Source organism: Littorina saxatilis, linkage group LG16 (genome assembly GCF_037325665.1).
Source record: "Littorina saxatilis isolate snail1 linkage group LG16, US_GU_Lsax_2.0, whole genome shotgun sequence".
In the NCBI taxonomy this organism is placed as follows: Eukaryota; Metazoa; Mollusca; class Gastropoda; order Littorinimorpha; family Littorinidae; genus Littorina; species Littorina saxatilis.
Window position 1 is genome coordinate 6647186 of NC_090260.1, and position 21606 is coordinate 6668791.

The 21606-nt window shown below is 47.3% G+C and overlaps 1 protein-coding gene across 1 annotated transcript in view; it reads right to left on the bottom strand.

Annotated features, from left to right (window-relative positions):
* Window positions 1-999: 999 nt before the first annotated feature.
* LOC138950275 (uncharacterized) overlaps window positions 1000-21606 on the bottom strand; it is a 48768-nt gene continuing 28161 nt past the window's right edge. Inside the window, exons 5-10 of the mRNA XM_070322023.1 lie at window positions 17024-17124; window positions 6753-7412; window positions 4782-4966; window positions 3415-3942; window positions 2347-2714; window positions 1000-1523 (exon numbers count right to left, since the gene is read on the bottom strand). Of these exons, the coding sequence (XP_070178124.1) occupies window positions 1087-1523; window positions 2347-2714; window positions 3415-3942; window positions 4782-4966; window positions 6753-7412; window positions 17024-17124 (2279 nt within the window). The 3' untranslated portion in view covers window positions 1000-1086. The remainder of the gene's footprint in view (window positions 1524-2346; window positions 2715-3414; window positions 3943-4781; window positions 4967-6752; window positions 7413-17023; window positions 17125-21606) is intronic.

Below are 21606 nucleotides of genomic sequence, written 5' to 3' on the forward strand. Positions count from 1 at the left end.
TGACAGACAGACAGACAGACAGACAGACAGACACACACACACACAGAAACTCACATACACACAGATGCATATCGAAGTTTAACAAACCAGATTTTTAAAATTCAAACGTAGAATGTATTACTTTTCTCACACAAAGGAAACTGAACACGACAGAACATGTTGGAAACAGTCAATACATCGCTCAACATCAAATTTACAAAAATTGCAAAGTTATTTACATGTTAGATTATACAAATTATGGTCAGTTAAACAATAGTCGTTTGTATGCAGCAAATGCGTATATATCATAAAGCTCTTAAATATTGATTTTATCTTATTTATTCTCTCTTTCTCTCTCTCTCTCTCTCTCTCTCTCTCTCTCTCTCTCTCTCTCTCTCTCTCTCTCTCTCTCTCTCTCTCTCTCTCTCTCTCTCTCTCTCTCTCTCTCTCTCTAATGTAAACAGGTTTACGTCCCTTTCCATGCACACAGATTCTCCACTGAACAAGGAAATGGTAGGTTTGTGACGTCATTTTGTTGATGACCTTGTTCAGTTTTGACGTCATCAAACTCTTGACTTTGAAGGAAAACCAATGTTCTAAATGAATTTTCCCTGTGTTTTATAAAGACGAAATTTCACGCAAGGTGTTTTGTCGGTGGTGATGATGATGGTGGTTGATGTCGTGGTGGAGGTGACGATGATGATGTTGTCGTCGTTGTCAGAGAGCGGCAGGTTCCTAGGGCTGTTGCGCTAAGTTCTAGTTGAATAGACTCAATAAAACTTCTTGCTTTTAGTTGTTGAAGTCTTTGTTGTAGTTATTGTTGTTGTTGGAGTCGGTGTGGGCGGTGATGGTGGTGGAGGCGATGAGGATGTTGTCGTCGTTGTCAGAGAGCGGCAGGGGGTGACGGCAGGTACTGTTCTGTCTTAAGTCACGAAGCAAATAAGTCCGTTGCTGTTTTACTTGTTGTCGTAGATGTTGTAGACGTTGATGTTGATGGTGTTGCTGTTGTTGTTGTTGTTGTTGTTGTTGGAGGTCGCCGGGAGGTAAAGGAGAGACAGGTGTTGGTGGTGGCGGTGACGAGATGTGGGTGTCACTCAGTGTTGCTGTCTATGTGATAACATCCTTCACCCAGATCACCTGGGCCGTGGACCGCGACACGGATCTCAGGCGGCCGGTACCCTCAGCACTATACAGACGATACCCAGCACTACCACGATCACGCTCCAGGTAGACGACGACGGGTCTCTCCAAGCCCCACACTGTGTCCTCATGGGCCACCGTCACCGCCTCGTCTCGACCCCTACCTGCCGCTCTCTCTTCACCTGTGGGAGCAGACGTCATTTCCGCCAGTTGTCTAACGGCCGCTGTGTCGTTATGAGCCACGTTACGGGTGGGGACGCCGCGTGACTCAAGGCCCCGGATGAAGGGTGCTGGTGACCAGTGGTCATCATCCGGTCTGTCTGTGTTACACTTCATGGCACCCAGCACAAAGACGTCATTGAAGGTGAGGCCGCCCTGCCCGTGGGGAGCGTGGTCATGGCAACCTGAAACATCACACACACCGTCAACACCACATCGTCATGGTGTGAAATACATCATCGCCAACTGCAACGACAACAACAACGATGATGAAGACAACGCCATCATCCCCAGCAACAACGACAACGACGACAACACAATCAGCAACAACAACGACGACGACAACGATGACATCTCTGGCAACAACATCAACAACTTCACCACCAGCAGCAGCAGCAACAAAGACACCACCAGCAGCAGCAACAACCACAAAACAAACATCAACGACGACCCATGTCTGACTCCCGCGCCATCACCGGTGTCAGCGACCCGTGAACAGGGACGACATCTACACCAGCAGCGCAACAACCACCTGCAAATTGTACACACACAAAAAATGTTTTATTCAGTGTCAAGCACTGGCAGACTAATGACGTTATTTCTTAATGAGGTCACAGAAACATGACGTAATTATCTTCATTCATTTCGCTCATTGTATCAATAAAATGACGTCATCAAAATGTTGCACAATCACCTGAATCACACTTCTTGTTTTCTGAGACTGAGAGATAGACAAATATGAAGACAGACAGACAGGCAGACAGACAGACTGACAGACAGACAGACAGGCAGACAGACAGACAGACAGACAGACAGACAGACAGACAGGCAGGCAGACAGGCAGGCAGGCAGACAGACAGACAGGCAGACAGACAGGCAGGCAGACAGACAGACAGACAGACAGACAGATCGACAGGCAGACAGACAAACAGCCAGACAGACAGACAGACAGACAGACAGACAGACAGACAGACAGACAGACAGACAGACAGACAGAGGTGTACTGACCGACACGCAGCGTGGTGAGTAAGTCGGCCACCAGCTGCCCGCATCTCTCACACTGCCATGGCCTGATACCCTCATGTCCCTGTGTGTCACCCCGCCTGTAGCTGTGGAGATGATCAACTCTCACCACGGGGGGCCCGTCAGAGGGCGGGGCGACAGGCGGCGCGGTGTATGCCGGGACCTCTCCTCCCTTCATATCATCAGCCTGCTCCACCTCTCTCACCACACTGGGTGGCGACCTCAGGGGCTGCGTCAGGTGGTGCACATAACGCTTCATGTCGGCAGGTAGTTCAAGCAACACGCCGGCCGCCCACAGGCTGACCGTTATGTGCCGTTGTTTTAACGCCCTGTAGATCTCTGTGATGATGTCACTGTAACAGAACAGGCAGGTGTCAGTGTGTATATAATACCCCGTTGTTTTAACGCCCTGTAGATCTCTGCCATGACGTCACTGTAACAGGACAGACAGGTGTGTCAGTGTGTTCACCTGTAAATTACGAATACTGATTTGATGAAGTAACCCTGCAGAAGGAAGTCACACGGTAAATCGTGCTGCCTGTATCTCTCCATTCTCTGGCGTGTGTTCTCCATGAAACAAAATAAAACCAAAAGTGCAGAGACACAGATATGAAATGACGTAATAGTGCATAAGACGTAAACGGAGTGACGTAAAAACTCACACGACGTAAACAGAGTAAGGTAAATATGATTTACCTGTCATCAGACTCCAGGCAAAATATTTAGCGATCTGTTCAGCATGGCAGACAAACAAAGGGTGGCGCCTGATCGGAAAGATTGTTGACATCACTGATCAGTACCCGACACAGTGACAGTCGTTGACTGCACATTCTATATCCAATAAACTGTCGTAACGTGTTGATTACACGGGAATAATTAAGAACCATTATTTATGCACAAACTCTATATCATTTATTGACAGTTAGCATATAAGGAAGGTGAAAAAACACGTTTTCGGAATGATCAGATTATCTTCTACCGAACACGACCACACCGACCAACGCAAGAGTGACAGGAGGCAGTGTTAGATTCAGTGTACGGCGTCATTCTTACCCGTTGGCCTCATCGGCCAGGATGTGCACGCGCCCCTCAGTCTGTGCGTGTTGACACAGCTCCTCCACCCAGGCCTGCACTTTCTCCTCGCCTCCCTTTGTCCATTTATACTGTCCGCGCCAGTTTTTCTTCCGTACCCCCGCCATGTTGACGAGCTGCACGCTGCCGGCGCCCTGTCCGACTGTTTTGCTCAACTGATGTCTAACCAGGTAGGCGGCAGCTGTACCATCGTCACTCGTCTGAAGAACAAAGACGGTGCGGCGATACTTCCTCATCCAGTAGGAACCCCTTAGAATTAAAATGATCGATTTCCCTACCCCGGGCGCGCCCCTGAAGACCCTAATGTCGTCGTCGTCGTTGTTTGGCGTGTGCTCCAGGACTTCAAACTGTTCCGGGAAAAGAGCAAGGCAAGACATGGGTCTGCCATGTTCTTCCCCGACAGCCTGAACAAAATGGCCCTGGGTCCACAGCTGTAGTCGCGGTTTGCGGCTAAGGTACACCTGTACCGTTGCCATTGGTACGGCGAACCTGCATTGATAAATATCACACTTTATGTAAGCTTGTGAAAACACACGTACCTAAAGTGTGGATGGTTACCTAAGAGGCGGCACTGGGTGTAGTGCCTTTCTAGTGCACTTGCACTACAACAGCACTGGGTGCAGTACTCGCTCCGGCATCGAAGAATTTTGCACTAAAAAATGCACAAAATTTGACCTATTTCGTCGCCTATAGAGGACGGAAAGAATGTCATTTTGAACATTGTTATGACATTCTTTCCGTCAAAAAAAGTCAATTTAACGGTGTTAAATGAAGCGACCATCCACACAATTAGGTTGCCATCCAGAGTTTAGGTTGCCATCCACGTGTGGATGGTTGCCTTATGGTGATTTAGGCAACCAAACCTGTGGAAACATGGGTACACACACACACACACACACACACACACACACACACACACACACACACACACACACACACACATAACGAAATAGAGAAAGAAAAACACATAAAGAGGCCCAAAAAAGACATGCTAGCACACAAAACGTCACATACATAAATATACAAGAGAGAGAGAGTGAGAGAGAAACAGAGACAAACACAGAGATAGAGACAAACAGACAGAGACAGACACAGAGAGACAGACAGACAGACATACATACAGACATAGACACAGAGACACAGAGAGACAGACAGACAGACATACATACAGACATAGACACAGAGACACAGAGAGACAGACAGACAGCCAGACAAACAGACAGAGACAGACAGACAGACAGACAGACTCACTAATAATGTATGCACCTGTGTATTCATGCGTTTGTGTTTCTCTGTGTGTGGTTACTTTACCGATAAAATGACTCTACCTTGCCACAAGCTTTTCATACGTGGAACCTCCCTTCATTGCGGGGTCCCCTGCCTTTTCTCCCTTCCAGCAAGTGTTCCACCAGGTGTCTCGTCTGGTGTCGTCTGTCATATCATCATGACAGAGACACCACTTGTCGACCCTTTGCCCTGCCTTCACGCCCAGACACTGCTCCAACTTCTGCAACTGAGGTCAACACACACGGACTGCAAATAAATGGAGGATATAACAAAGAACGATTTAACACGCGCTGCATAATATGACAGTTAACTTTACTTACATACGGAATCATCTGACTTCTGGGCCTAAAAGAAGAGGTTTTTCTGGACAAAAGCACCACAGTGTTTCCGCATGTAATGTAATAAAAAGCTGTCTGCCCGTTTTGAGCGACTCGCTTAAACTCAAATGACGTCGTTTTCAAATGTACCGCAAATTGACGTCAACGAAGCTACCTCAGTGTTCCGAAAGTGTTGTTTTCGTCAGCAAGGTAAACAAAGTGCGCGTGGAAAAAAGAAACTCAGTATATAATCTGTTGATGGGGAAATTGTTATCCCCTCTCTCTCTGTGTTCTTAAAACATCATCCGCACGTTCTCTCTCTCTCTCTCTCTCTCTCTCTCTCTCTCTCTCTCTCTCTCTCTCTCTCTCTCTCTCTCTCTCTCTCTCTCTCTCTCTCTCTCTCTCTCTCTCTCTCTCTTACCAAACTTCATATTACGTCAAAAATATGCTGTGCATTGTATAATTATTCTGAACATATTTTTGTTACTCTATTGCTACATGTTCGATTGCCACCAGCTTGTATTTATAATTACCTGCATAGTATGCATTTGATTTTATGAATAACCACATATGTATGCTCTTCATGCCTCATCTTTATCATCATCATCATCATTATCATCATCATTATCGTCATCATCATCATCATCGTCATCTTTATTGTCACGTTTTCCGACCTCCTTTTGTTGGTTAACTTTTTAACTTTTTAATTTTTAATTTTTATATTTTTTATTTTTTTTAAATTATATAATTGTGTGTCTATGCGTCCCAAGGACAGATTGTAAGAAAAGGCGTAGCCTTAAATCTAAATCCTTGTAAAATAAAGTTCAATTCAATTCAATTCAATTCTCTCTCTCTCTCTCTCTCTCTCTCTCTCTCTCTCTCTCTCTCTCTCTCTCTCTCTCTCTCTCTCTCTCTCTCTCTCTCTCTCTCAACATACTTGTCAATTCCAGTAAACAGACACATTTTAAATGTTTTGGTTAAATTTAGATTGGGTATTTCCAGACTTGCTTTACATACAGAAAGGTATAAAGCTGTAAGTGAAAATAATTTGGTCTGTCGTTTGTGTCAATCTAGTACTGAAGATGAATTGCATTTTGTTTTATGCTGCCCTGCACTGGAAAATCTAAGACGTCAATTTATTCCAGCAAAATTTTGTAGATGTCCTTCGAACTTCAAACTTGCACTGTTGTTGTCTGTGAAAAATGAAACTATACTTTGCAATGTAGCTAAGTTCTTGTATTTTTCATTTAAATGTTTAGAAAATGCTGTTTAAGCATTAGTATTTTGTGATTATACATTGTCTTTTCTTCTGTTCACTTGAAACGACGCGTGTGTGGATTGCTGCTGCACACACGCTTTACTTTTGTGTAACCAGCCCCCTTCCGAAAGGGGCTAAGGCCTTAAAGGAATAAAATCTTGTTCTTGTTCTTGTTCTTGTTCTTGTTCTCTCTCTCTCTTTCTCTCTTTCTCTCTCTCTCTATCTTTCTCTCTCTCTCTCTCTCTCTCTCTCTCTCTCTATCTCTCTCTCTCTCTCTGTGTGTGTATGTGTGTGTGTGTGTGTGTAGCTGTGTGTGTGTGTGTGGGCGCGTGTGTTTGTGTGTGGCTGTGTAGTTGTGTGTGTGCGTGCTGGCGTGCGTGCGTGTGTGTATGTGTGCGTTTGTAGAGGAGGGGGGGGGGGGGGTATTGCATACTCACATCGGCCATGTTTTGCAGCGCCTCCACTAGACAGCGTTTGGTCGTGTGGGGCAGGAGAATGGCCTGGTGGATTGCAGGCTGGGGTAGGTCCAAGTCACCCAGAACACAACGCTTCACGACATCTCCAGCTTGCTGCAGGTAATCAGCTGCCTTCCGCAATTCTTCTTGAACTGCATGAGGGTCCTCTTCTGTCTGACGTATGATTGCCCCCATCATTACTCCCCGGTTACGATCAATGACCAGCAGATCAACAAAGTCTTCCTCCAGAACTAAGTCTTCTTGCAGAACTAAAGGTTCTGTCTCGTCGCTGTTCATGCTCCTGGCGGCTGCCCCAGTGTAGAGGCTTCGGGAACCAGCGCCGTAAAGGCCACATTTGCCTTGAGTCATTATTATTAAAACTTCTTTCTGACTCTCTGCTTTGTCCTTGATCTTATTCATGCAGCAGTGGACTTTCTTCAGCGCTCTGTCTATGTGTACGACGTCACTGACCTCTGTACGCTTAGTGCTATCACTGTCGATTTGTTGTTGAGTTTTCAGCACGTCGATCAAGTCACCTCCCTGGGTGTGTTGTTTTGTGACGTGCACCGTGTCTACATGGTGCGGGGGGATCATATAGACGTCCCTGCGCAGGTTAGGGAACCAGGCGTTCAGAAACTCCCTCTGGAATCAAAGACCTGACGATGTACTGTCTCCTCAAATGTTTGAACCTGTTCAAGGTCTTTTGAATAACAAAACTGTATCGAGAGCAACACACGTGTTCGCTAGCAGTGTTGATAATACTAAGGACTCTCTGGGGAACGCTATTCCTACAGCTGTGTGTTATTTCACCCCCGCCCTCACCCCTCCCTCTCACCATCACAGCTGTTTCCTCCTCCCTACCCAACTCACACCCCTACCCCCTCCCTCTCACCATCACAGCTGTGTTTTACTCCTCCCTCCCCTTCTCACACCCATACCCCCTCCCTCTCACCATCACAGCTGTGTTTTCCTCCTCTCTCCCCCACTCACACCCCTACCCCCTCCCTCTCACCATCACAGCTGTGTTTTCCTCCTCTCTCCCCCACTCACACCCCTACCCCCTCCCTCTCACCATCACAGCTGTGTTTTCCTCCTCTCTCCCCCACTCACACCCCTACCCCCTCCCTCTCACCATCACAGCTGTGTTTTCCTCCTCTCTCCCCCACTCACACCCCTACCCCCTCCCTCTCACCATCACAGCTGTGTTTTCCTCCTCTCTCCCCCACTCACACCCCTACCCCCTCCCTCTCACCATCACAGCTGTGTTTTCCTCCTCTCTCCCACACTCACACCCCTACCCCCTCCCTCTCACCATCACAGCTGTGTTTTCCTCCTCTCTCCCCCACTCACACCCCTACCCCCTCCCTCTCACCATCACAGCTGTGTTTTCCACCTCCCTCCCCCACTCACACCCCTACCCCCTCCCTCTCACCATCACAGCTGTGTTTTTCTCCTCTCTCCCCCACTCACACCCCTACCCCCTCCCTCTCACCATCACAGCTGTGTTTTCCTCCTCTCTCCCCCACTCACACCCCTACCCCCTCCCTCTCACCATCACAGCTGTGTTTTCCTCCTCCCTCCCCCACTCACACCCTTATCCCCATCCCTCTCACCATCACAGCTGTGTTTTCCTCCTCTTTCCCCCACTCACACCCCTACCCCCTCCCTCTTACCATCACAGCTGTGTTTTCCTCCTCTCTCCCCCACTCACACCCCTACCCCCTCCCTCTTACCATCACAGCTGTGTTTTCCTCCTCTCTCCCCCACTCACACCCCTACCCCCTCCCTCTCACCATCACAGCTGTGTTTTCCTCCTCCCTCCCCCACTCACACCCCTACCCCCTCCCTCTCACCATCACAGCTGTGTTTTCCTCCTCTCTCCCCCACTCACACCCCTACCCCCTCCCTCTCACCATCACAGCTGTGTTTTCCTCCTCTCTCCCCCACTCACACCCCTACCCCCTCCCTCTCACCATCACAGCTGTGTTTTCCACCTCCCTCCCCCACTCACACCCCTACCCCCTCCCTCTCACCATCACAGCTGTGTTTTCCTCCTCTCTCCCCCACTCACACCCCTACCCCCTCCCTCTCACCATCACAGCTGTGTTTTCCACCTCCCTCCCCCACTCACACCCCTACCCCCTCCCTCTCACCATCACAGCTGTGTTTTTCTCCTCTCTCCCCCACTCACACCCCTACCCCCTCCCTCTCACCATCACAGCTGTGTTTTCCTCCTCTCTCCCCCACTCACACCCCTACCCCCTCCCTCTCACCATCACAGCTGTGTTTTCCTCCTCCCTCCCCCACTCACACCCTTATCCCCATCCCTCTCACCATCACAGCTGTGTTTTCCTCCTCTTTCCCCCACTCACACCCCTACCCCCTCCCTCTTACCATCACAGCTGTGTTTTCCTCCTCTCTCCCCCACTCACACCCCTACCCCCTCCCTCTTACCATCACAGCTGTGTTTTCCTCCTCTCTCCCCCACTCACACCCCTACCCCCTCCCTCTCACCATCACAGCTGTGTTTTCCTCCTCCCTCCCCCACTCACACCCCTACCCCCTCCCTCTCACCATCACAGCTGTGTTTTCCTCCTCTTTCCCCCACTCACACCCCTACCCCCTCCCTCTCACCATCACAGCTGTGTTTTCCTCCTCTCTCCCCCACTCACACCCCTACCCCCTCCCTCTCACCATCACAGCTGTGTTTTCCTTCTCTCTCCCCCACTCACACCCCTACCCCCTCCCTCTCACCATCACAGCTGTGTTTTCCTCCTCTCTCCCCCACTCACACCCCTACCCCCTCCCTCTCACCATCACAGCTGTGTTTTCCTCCTCTCTCCCCCACTCACACCCCTACCCCCTCCCTCTCACCATCACAGCTGTGTTTTCCTCCTCCCTCCCCCACTCACACCCCTACCCCCTCCCTCTCACCATCACAGCTGTGTTTTCCTCCTCCCTCCCCCACTCACACCCCTACCCCCTCCCTCTCACCATCACAGCTGTGTTTTACTCCTCTCTCCCCCTCTCACACCCTTACCCCCTCCCTCTCACCATCACAGCTGTGTTTTACTCCTCCCTCCCCCAATAACACCCCGACCCCCTCCCTCTCACCATCACAGCTGTGTATTACTCGAACGTCTCATAGTCCTACCCCATCCCTCTCATCATCCAACCTTTGGTTTATTGCTCCATCTTACACCACTAGATACTCCCTATCATCATCACGGCTGAGTTTACTCCACCGTCTCACACCCCTACCCCCATCCCTCTCATCATCACAGCTGTGTTTTACTCTTCTGTCTCACACCCCTACCCCCATCCCTTTCATCATCAAAGCTGTGTGTTACTCCTCCGTCTCACACCCCTACCTTCATCCCTCTCATCATCACAGCTGTGTTTTACTCCTCTGTCTTACACCCCTACCCCCATCCCTCTCATCATCACAGCTGTGTTTTACTCCTCCGTCTCACACCCCTACCCCCATCCCTTTCATCATCACAGCTGTGTTTTACTCTTCCGTCTCACACCACTACCCCATCCCGCTCATCAACACAGCTGTTTTTTACTCCTCAGTCTTACACCCCTACCCCATCCCTCTCATCATCACAGCTGTGTTTTACTCCTCCGTCTCACACCACCACCCCATCCCTCTCATCATCACTGCTGTGTTTTACTCCTCCGTCTCACACCACTACCCCCATCCCTCCCATCATCACAGCTGTGTTTTACTCCTCTGTCTTACACCCCTACCCCCATCCCTCTCATCATCACACCTGTGTTTTACTCCTCCGTCTAACACCCCTTCCTACATCACTTTAATCATCACAGCTGTGTTTTGCGCCTCCGTCTCACACCCCTACCCCCATCTCTGTAATCATCACAGCTGTGTTTTACTCCTCAGTCTTACACCCCTACCCCCATCCCTCTCATCATCACAGCTGTGTTTTACTCCTCCGTCTCACACCACTACCCCCATCTCTCTCATCATCACTGCTGTGTTTTACTCCTCCGTCTCACACCACTACCCCATCCCTCTCATCAACACAGATGTGTTTTACTTCTCTGTCTTACACATCCCTCTCATCATCACAGCTGTGTTTTACTCCTCCGTATCACACCACAACCCCCATCCCTCTCATCATCACAGCTGTGTTTTAGTCCTCCGTCTCACACCACTACCCCCATCCCTCTCATCTTCACAGCTGTGTTTTCCTCCTCCCTCCCCCACTCACACCCCTGCCCCCTCCCCCTCACCATCACAGCTGTGTTTTCCTCCTCCCTCCCCCACTCACACCCTTATCCCCATCCCTCTCACCATCACAGCTGTGTTTTCCTCCTCTTTCCCCCACTCACACCCCTACCCCCTCCCTCTCACCATCACAGCTGTGTTTTCCTCCTCTCTCCCCCACTCACACCCCTACCCCCTCCCTCTCACCATCACAGCTGTGTTTTCCTTCTCTCTCCCCCACTCACACCCCTACCCCCTCCCTCTCACCATCACAGCTGTGTTTTCCTCCTCTCTCCCCCACTCACACCCCTACCCCCTCCCTCTCACCATCACAGCTGTGTTTTCCTCCTCTCTCCCCCACTCACACCCCTACCCCCTCCCTCTCACCATCACAGCTGTGTTTTCCTCCTCCCTCCCCCACTCACACCCCTACCCCCTCCCTCTCACCATCACAGCTGTGTTTTCCTCCTCCCTCCCCCACTCACACCCCTACCCCCTCCCTCTCACCATCACAGCTGTGTTTTACTCCTCTCTCCCCCTCTCACACCCTTACCCCCTCCCTCTCACCATCACAGCTGTGTTTTACTCCTCCCTCCCCCAATAACACCCCGACCCCCTCCCTCTCACCATCACAGCTGTGTTTTACTCGGACGTCTCATTGTCCTACCCCATCCCTCTCATCATCTAACCTTTGGTTTATTGCTCCATCTTACACCACTAGATACTCCCTATCATCATCACGGCTGAGTTTACTCCACCGTCTCACACCCCTACCTTCATCCCTCCCATCATCACAGCTGTGTTTTACTCCTCCGTCTCACACCCCTACCCCCATCCCTTTCATCATCACAGCTGTGTTTTACTCCTCCGTCTCACACCCCTACCTTCATCCCTCCCATCATCACAGCTGTGTTTTCCTCTTCTGTCTTACACCCCTACCCCCATCCCTCTCATCATCACAGCTGTGTTTTACTCCTCCGTCTCATACCCCTACCCCCATCCCTCTCATCATCACAGCTGTGTTTTACTCCTCCGTCTCACACCTCTACCCCCATCCCTCTCATCATCATAGCTGTGTTTTACTCCTCTGTCTTACACCCCTACCCCCATCCCTCTCATCATCACAGCTGTGTTTTACTCCTCTGTCTCACACCACCACCCCCATCCCTCTCATTATCACAGCTGTGTTTTACTCCTCCGTCTCACACCACTACCCCCATCCCTCCCATCATCACAGCTGTGTTTTCCTCTTCTGTCTTACACCCCTACCCCCATCCCTCTCATCATCACAGCTGTGTTTTACTCCTCTGTCTCACACCAATACCCCCATCCCTTTCATCATCACAGCTGTGTTTTACTCCTCCGTCTCACACCTCTACCCCCATCCCTCTCATCATCTCAGCTGTGTTTTACTCCTCCGTCTTACACCCCTACCCCCATCCCTCTCATCATCACAGCTGTGTTTTACTCCTCCGTCTCACACCACTACCTCCATCCCTCTCATCATTACGGCTGTGTTTTACCCCTCTGTCTCACACCACTACCCCCATCCCTCTCAACATCACAGCTGTGTTTTACTTCTCCGTCTTACACCACTACCCCCATCCCTTTCATCATCACAGCTGTGTTTTACTCCTCCGTCTCACACCCCTACCCCCATCTCTCTCATAATCACAGCTGTGTTTTACTCCTCCGTCTCACACCACTTCCCCCATCCCTCTCATAATCACAGCTGTGTTTTACTCCTCCGTCTCACACCACTACCCCCATCCCTCTCATCATCACAGCTGTGTTTTACTCCTCCGTCTCATACCACTACCCCCATCCCTCTGATCATCACAACTGTGTTTTCCTCCTCTGTTTTACACCCCTACCCCATCACTCTCATCATCACAGCTGTGTTTTACTCCTCCGTCTCACACCACTACACCCATCCCTCTCATTATCACAACAGTATTTTACTCCTCTGTCTCACACCTCTACCCCCATCCCTCTCATCATCACAAATGTAATTTCCCCCCTCCGTCTCACATACCTACCCCCATCCCTCTCATTATCACAGCTGTGTTTTACTCCTCCGTCTCACACCACTACCCCCATCCCTCTCATTTTGACAGCTGAGTTTTACTTCTCCGTCTTCACACAACTACCCACATCCCTCTCATCATCACAGCTGTGTTTTACTCCTCCGTCTTACACCCCTACCCCATCCCTCTCATCACCACAGCTGTGTTTTACTCCTCCGTCTCACACCACTACCCCCATCCCTCTCATTTTGACAGCTGAGTTTTACTTCTCCGTCTTCACACCACTACCCCCATCCCTCTCATCATCACAGCAGTGTTTTACTCCTCCGTCTTACACCCCTACCCCATCCCTCTCATCATCACAGCTGTGTTTTACTCCTCCGTCTCACACCCCTACCCCCATCCCTCTCAACACCACAGCTATGTTTTACTTCTCCGTCTCACACCCCTACCGCCATCCCTCTCATCATCACAGCTGTGTGTTACTCCTCCGTCTCACACCACTACCCCCATCCCTCTCATCATCACAGCTGTGTTTTACTCCTCCGTCTTACACCCCTACCCCCATCCCTCTTATCATCACAGCTGTGTTTTACCCCTCAGTCTCACACCTCTACCCCCATCCCACTCATCATCACAGCTGTGTTTTACCCCTCCGTCTCACACTACTACCCCCATCCCTCCAATCATCACAGCTGTGTGTTACCGCTCCGTCTCACACCACTACCCCATCCCTCTCATCATCACAGCTGTGTTTTACTTCTCCGTCTAACACCCCTTTCCTCATCCCTCTCATTATCACAGTTGTGTTTAATTCTTCGTCTAACACCCCTTCCCTCATCCCTCTCATTATCACAGTTGTGTTTAATTCTTCGTCTAACACCCCTTCCCTCATCCCTCTCATTATCACAGTTGTGTTTAATTCTTCGTCTAACACCCCTTTCCTCATCCCTCTCATCATCACAGCTGTGTTTAATTCTTCCGTCTCACACCCCTTCCCTCATCCCTCTTATCATCACAGCTGTGTTTAATTCTTCCGTCTCACACCCCTTCCCTCATCCCTTTCATCAATACAACTGTATTTAATTCTTCCGTCTAACACCCCTTCCCTCATCCCTCTCACTATCACAGTTGTGTTTAATTCTTCCGTCTAACACCCCTTCCCTCATCCCTCTCATCATCACAGCTGTGTTTAATTCTTCCGTCTAACACCCCTTCCCTCATCCCTCTCATCATCACAGCTGTGTTTAATTCTTCCGTCTAACACCCCTTCCCTCATCCCTCTCATCATCACAGCTGTGTTTAATTCTTCCGTCTCACACCCCTTCCCTCATCCCTCTCATCATTACAGCTGTGTTTAATTCTTCCCTCTCACACCCCTTCCCTCATTACTTTCATCATCACAGCTGTGTTTAATTCTTCCGTCTAACACCCCTTCCCTCATCCCTCTCATCATCACAGCTGTGTTTAATTCTTCTGTCTAACACCCCTTTCCTCATCCCTCTCATCATAACAGCTGTGTTTAATTCTTCCAACTAACACCCCTTCCCTTATCCATCTCATCATCACAGCTGTGTTTAATTCTTCCGTCTAACACCCCTTCCGTCATCCCTCTCATCATCACAGTTGTGTTTAATTCTTCCGTCTAACACCCCTTCCCTCATCCCTCTCATCATCACAGCTGTGTTTAATTCTTCTGTCTAACACCCCCACCCTCATCCCTCTCACTGTCACAGCTGTGTTTAATTCTTCTGTCTAACACCCGCACCCTCATCCCTCTCACTGTCACAGCTGTGTTTAATTCTTCTGTCTAACACCCGCACCCTCATCCCTCTCACTGTCACAGCTGTGTTTAATTCTTCTGTCTAACACCCCCACCCTCATCCCTCTCACTATCACAGCTGTGTTTAATTCTTCTGTCTAACACCCCCACCCTCATCCCTCTCACTGTCACAGCTGTGTTTAATTCTTCTGTCTAACACCCCCACCCTCATCCCTCTCACTGTCACAGCTGTGTTTAGTTCTTCTGTCTAACACCCCCACCCTCATCCCTCTCACTGTCACAGCTGTGTTTAATTCTTCTGTCTAACACCCCTACCCTCTTCCCTCTCACTGTCACAGCTGTGTTTAATTCTTCTGTCTAACACCCCCACCCTCATCCCTCTCACTGTCACAGCTGTGTTTAATTCTTCTGTCTAACACCCCTACCCTCTTCCCTCTCACTGTCACAGCTGTGTTTAATTCTTCTGTCTAACACCCCTACCCTCTTCCCTCTCACTGTCACAGCTGTGTTTAATTCTTCTGTCTAACACCCCTACCCTCTTCCCTCTCACTGTCCCAGCTGTGTTTAATTCTTCTGTCTAACACCCCTACCCTCTTCCCTCTCACTGTCACAGCTGTGTTTAATTCTTCTGTCTAACACCCCTACCCTCTTTCCTCTCACTGTCACAGCTGTGTTTAATTCTTCTGTCTAACACCCCTACCCTCTTCCCTCTCACTGTCACAGCTGTGTTTAATTCTTCTGTCTAACACCCCTACCCTCTTCCCTCTCACTGTCACAGCTGTGTTTAATTCTTCTGTCTAACACCCCTACCCTCTTCCCTCTCACTGTCACAGCTGTGTTTAATTCTTCTGTCTAACACCCCTACCCTCTTCCCTCTCACAGTTGTGTTTAATTCTTCCGTCTAACACCCCTTCCCTCATCCCTCTCACTGTCACAGCTGTGTTTTATTCTTCCGTCTCACACCCCTTCCCTCATCCTCTCACTGTCACAGTTGTGTTTAATTCTTCCGTCTCACACCCCTTCCCTCATCCCTCTCACTGTCACAGCTGTGTTTAATTCTTCTGTCTAACACCCCTACCCTCTTCCCTCTCACTGTCACAGCTGTGTTTAATTCTTCTGTCTAACACCCCTACCCTCTTCCCTCTCACTGTCACAGCTGTGTTTATATCTTCCGTCTAACACCCCTTCCCGCATCCCTTTCATCATCACAGCTGTGTTTAATTTTTCCGCCTAACAAAACTTCCCTCATCCCTCTGACTGTCACAGCTGTGTTTAATTCTTCCGTCTGACACCCCTTCCCCCATCCCTCTCACAATCACAACTGTGTTTAATTCTTCCGTCTAACACCCCTTCCCTCATCCCTCTCATCATCACAGCTGTGTTTAATTTTTCCGTCTAACACCCCTTCCCTCATCCCTCTCACTGTCACAGCTGTGTTTAATTCTTCCGTCTCACACCCCTTCCCTCATCCCTCTCACTGTCACAGTTGTGTTTAATTCTTCCGTCTAACACCACTTCCCTCATCCCTCTCACTGTCACAGTTGTGTTTAATTCTTCCGTCTCACACCCCTTCCCTCATCCCTCTCACTGTCACAGCTGTGTTTAATTCTTCCGTCTCACACCCCTTCCCTCATCCCTCTCACTGTCACAGTTGTGTTTAATTCTTCCGTCTCACACCCCTTCCCTCATCCCTCTCACTGTCACAGCTGTGTTTAATTCTTCCGTCTCACACCCCTTCCCTCATCCCTCTCACTGTCACAGTTGTGTTTATATCTTCCGTCTAACACCCCTACCCTCATCCCTCTCACTGTCACAGTTGTGTTTAATTCTTCTGTCTCACACCCCCACCCTCATCCCTCTCACTGTCACAGTTGTGTTTAATTCTTCCGTCTAACACCCCTTCCCTCATCCCTCTCATCATCACAGCTGTGTTTAATTCTTTCGTCTGACACCCCTACCCTCTTCCCTCTCACTATCACAGTTGTGTGTTCCTCCTCCCACCCCCACCCCTTCTCTTCTCTTCCCAAATCAGTGAAGGGTTGGTTTGATCAAATGTGTATTTCTTGAAACAGACAAGCGCACGAGACACTACGATCTGTGTTTAGAATATCTGGCTTGAAGGTTTTCATTTTCTTTGCATTATGAACGACACCTTAGTGCAGAGCACGGTGATTGAGCGAAGAGAACTCCACTGACCAAAGCTGTCACCTACCTCTGCGTCACTCAGACCAGACTGTTGGCACGTGCTGGAGTCTGTCTTGTTCTCTGTGTCACGTGCTTGGGGCTGTTGACACGTGGGAGGGTCTGTCAATCCTTCCAAGTGATATTTGAATTATTGTAGTAAATTGAGAATAGACTTGTTCAGGAAATAACTCAATCAGAATGTTCAAGCCTTATAGAAGAGGTGCAGCACAATTGTTTGAGACAAACAAAAACACGTGGGTGACAATTCAAAGCAAATGAATGCAGCGAATAAGTGACCCCGAGATGTATGCTGCGTCCACTCGAGTTTACCCCATTCCTTTCCAAAAGATAAACATCGGAGTGTACGACTTATTGCAGCAACGATCACCGGCTTGCCCCGAGTGATAACGTGTTTGTTAAGGCATCATATCGATCGGCTTGCCCCGAGTGATAACGTGTTTGTTAAGGCATCATATCGATCGGCTTGCCCCGAGTGATAACGTGTTTGTTAAGGCATCATATCGATCGGCTTGCCCCGAGTGATAACGTGTTTGTTAAGGCATCGTATCGATCGGCTTGCCAAGAGTGATAACGTGTTTGTTAAGGCATCATATCGATCGGCTTGCCCCGAGTGATAACGTGTTTATTAAGGCATCATATCGATCGGCTTGCCAAGAGTGATAACGTGTTTGTTAAGGCATCATATAGATCGGCTTGCCCCGAGTGATAACGTGTTTGTTAAGGCATCATATCGATCGGCTTGCCCCGAGTGATAACGTGTTTTTTAAGGCATCATATCGATCGGCTTGCCCCGAGTGATAACGTGTTTATTAAGGCATCATATCGATCGGCTTGCCCCGAGTGATAACGTGTTTGTTAGGGCATCATATCGATCGGCTTGCCCCGAGTGATAACGTGTTTGTTAAGGCATCATATAGATCGGCTTGCCCCGAGTGATAACGTGTTTGTTAAGGCATCATATCGATCGGCTTGCCCCGAGTGATAACGTGTTTGTTAAGGCATCATATCGATCGGCTTGCCCCGAGTGATAACGTGTTTGTTAAGGCATCATATCGATCGGCTTGCCCCGAGTGATAACGTGTTTGTTAAGGCATCATATCGATCGGCTTGCCGCGAGTGATAACGTGTTTGTTAAGGCATCATATCGATCGGCTTGCCCCGAGTGATAACGTGTTTGTTAAGGCATCATATCGATCGGCTTGCCCCGAGTGATAACGTGTTTGTTAAGGCATCATATCGATCGGCTTGCCCCGAGTGATAACGTGTTTGTTAAGGCATCATATCGATCGGATACTACATAACATACAGATCGGATTCAGTTATTCGCTGCGATTGCTGGTTTTAAATAGACATAGAAATAGACAAAGACATAGACATAGACATAGAAAAAGACATAGACATAGTAAATGGTAAAGTGCATGATTTAAACCCATTGAGAGTGACATATTCCATGGAATAATTCAAGCTGATTTTTCTTAATGTTTAGAGTGATAAACAAACAAGTCGCGTAAGGCGAAATAACAACATTTAGTCAAGCTGTCGAACTCACAGAATGAAACTGAACGCACTGCTCTTTTCACCAAGACCACATACTCGTAGTTTCGTCAGTCCACCGCTCGTGGCAAAGGCAGTGAAATCGACAAGCCATGCAGAATAGTGCGGTAGTGGTCGCGCTGAGCAGGATAACACGCTTTTCTGTATGTCTATTCTTTTTAGCTTACTGAGTTTGTTTTTAATCCAAACATATCATATCTATATGTTTTTGGAATCAGGGACCGACAAGGAATAAGATGAAATTGTTTTTAAATCGATTTCGGAAGATTAATTTTAATCATAATTTTCATATTTTTAATTTTCAGAGCTTGTTTGTAATCTAAATATAACATATGTATATGTTTTTGGAATAAAAAAAATGACGAACAATAAGATGAAATTATTTTTGGATCGTTTAATAAAAAAATAATTTTAATTACAAGTTTCCGATTTTTAATGACCAAACTCATTCATTAGTTGTTAAGCCACCAAGCTGAAATGCAATACCAAAGTCCGGCCTTTGTCGAAGATTGCTTTGCTAAAATTTCAATCAATTTGATTGAAAAATGAGGGTGTGACAGTGCCGCCTCAACTTTTACAAAAAGCCGGATATGACGTCATCAAAGGTATTTATCGAAAAAATGGAAAAAAAAGTCCGGGGATATCATTCCCAGGAACTCTCATGTCAAATTTCATAAAGATCGGTCCAGTAGTTTAGTCTGAATCGCTCTACACACACACACGCACAGACAGACAGACACACACACACCACGACCCTCGTCTCGATTCCCCCTCTATGTTAAAACATTTAGTCAAAACTTGACTAAATGTAAAAAGAACCAGCCTCACCGCCATAAGGTTTAGAGGTTCAGCTAAAATCAGTTCTGATTGGTCAGATTAGTCACATGATGCACCAAATGCTAATAAAATACAGAGTAGGGACCAGTCTCCATAGCACATTTTTCCGAGGCTTGTACACACACTTTGTTTTTTGTCATTATTTTAAAAGCCAAACATTGTGATTATGGTGGAGATCCTGTCAGAGATTACTGTGTGAAAGACACCCAAACAGTGTGATTATTGTGGAGACCCTGTCAGAGCTTACTGTGTGAAAGACACCCAAACAGTGTGATTATTGTGGAGACCCTGTCAGAGCTTACTGTGTGAAAGACACCCAAACATTGTGATTATTGTGGAGACCTTGTCAGAGCTTACTGTGTGAAAGACACCCAAACATTGTGATTATTGTGGAGACCCTGTCAGAGCTTACTGTGTGAAAGACACCCAAACATTGTGATTATTGTGGAGACCTTGTCAGAGCTTACTGTGTGAAAGACACCTAAACAGTGTGATTATTGTGGAGACCTTATCAGAGCTTTCTGTGTGAAAGACACCCAAACATTGTGATTATTGTGGAGACCTTGTCAGAGCTTACTGTGTGTTAAAGACACCCAAACAGTGTGATTATTGTGGAGACCTTATCAGAGCTTTCTGTGTGAAAGACACCCAAACATTGTGATTATTGTGGAGACCTTGTCAGAGCTTACTGTGTGAAAGACACCCAAACAGTGTGATTATTGTGGAGACCTTATCAGAGCTTACTGTGTGAAAGACACCCAAACAGTGTGATTATTGTGGAGACCTTATCAGAGCTTACTGTGTGAAAGACACCTAAACATTGTTCCCAGACCCGGAGGTCTGGGTTATGCGGAGGCATTTGGCTGTGCGAATGGTGACATTCCGGAACTAATTTTCGGCAAACTTAGTTGTTTGCAGCAATGTATTTCAATTTTTTTGTCATTCTTTCTTGAAACTGTTACAGCATGATGCAAAATTACACTATAATAGGTTATATAATACAACAAAAAAACTATCTCAGATCTCCCACGTTAAAAATATACAAAGAACGGTACAGCGACAATCGCAAACCAACTAGCTTCCGGTGATTGAATGTGTAAGGGAAGTAACTCGCTTCAACGCCATGCGATAGGGCACACAACGTTTTTTCCCTTCGTTCATTTGTTTTGAATAATTATTGGTATTTTGTCAATGTGGGTAGCATGGAAATGTAAGCATTTGAATGTAAGTCTTAGGTACCATTGTACCCAGGAAGAGAGACGAGAGATAGGAGTAGGTTGCTTTTGTGGTCTTTGAGTTTTGTTTTTGGAAAGACATTGTTAAAGAAAAAGAAGACAATTACAGTAATGCAATATTTATTGTGAAAACCAACGATTGTACAAAGAACATGTGAGGCAACATTGATGATGTGAAGAAAATTAGTTATGATTTATACTATTATTATGTAGACTTGAGACTGAATAGCAAAAGGCGAAGTGTATGTTTTGTGGTGTGAATTGAAACAAAATGAAAAGTGTAAATATCTGGGAAATTGTGGTTTAAAGACTTCGTTATTTCTTGATTGTTATTTACTATTATATTGAAGTGAATAGCAAAACGCTGTATTTGAAATTAGCATGGGATTTATATAAAAAAAATTTAACTCTCTAAGGACGGATAACTCCCTATATGGTTTAGGCAAATGAGGCTTATTAGTATGGAAGAAACACTCATTTTTGCCCCTTGGGGCATTCAAGGCAACAAACAACCACATACATCTGATTTATAATTTAGTGAGACATAAAAAGCTGTATGATAATTTTGTAGTGATTGAAAAACAAGTCGCGTAAGGCAAAAATACAACATTTAGTCAAGTAGCTGTCGAACTCACAGAATGAAACTGAACGCAATGCAATTTTTCAGCAAGACCGTATACTCGTAGCATCGTCAGTCCACCGCTCATGGCAAAGGCAGTGAAATTGACAAGAAGAGCGTACCAATCATTACTACATGTATCAAACTATATTTTACTGTTTCTCAAACCCACTGTCTTTAACATTTGTTTACAGTTTCACTTGCCAATAACTTGCTGCTGATGATATCTGAATCATGTTGCTGATGATATCTGGATCATGTTCAATTAACATTAACAATGTATAATTATGCCAATTATGTTTTTCACTAATGCACCAAAACTCCATTTTCTAGACTTCTTTTTAC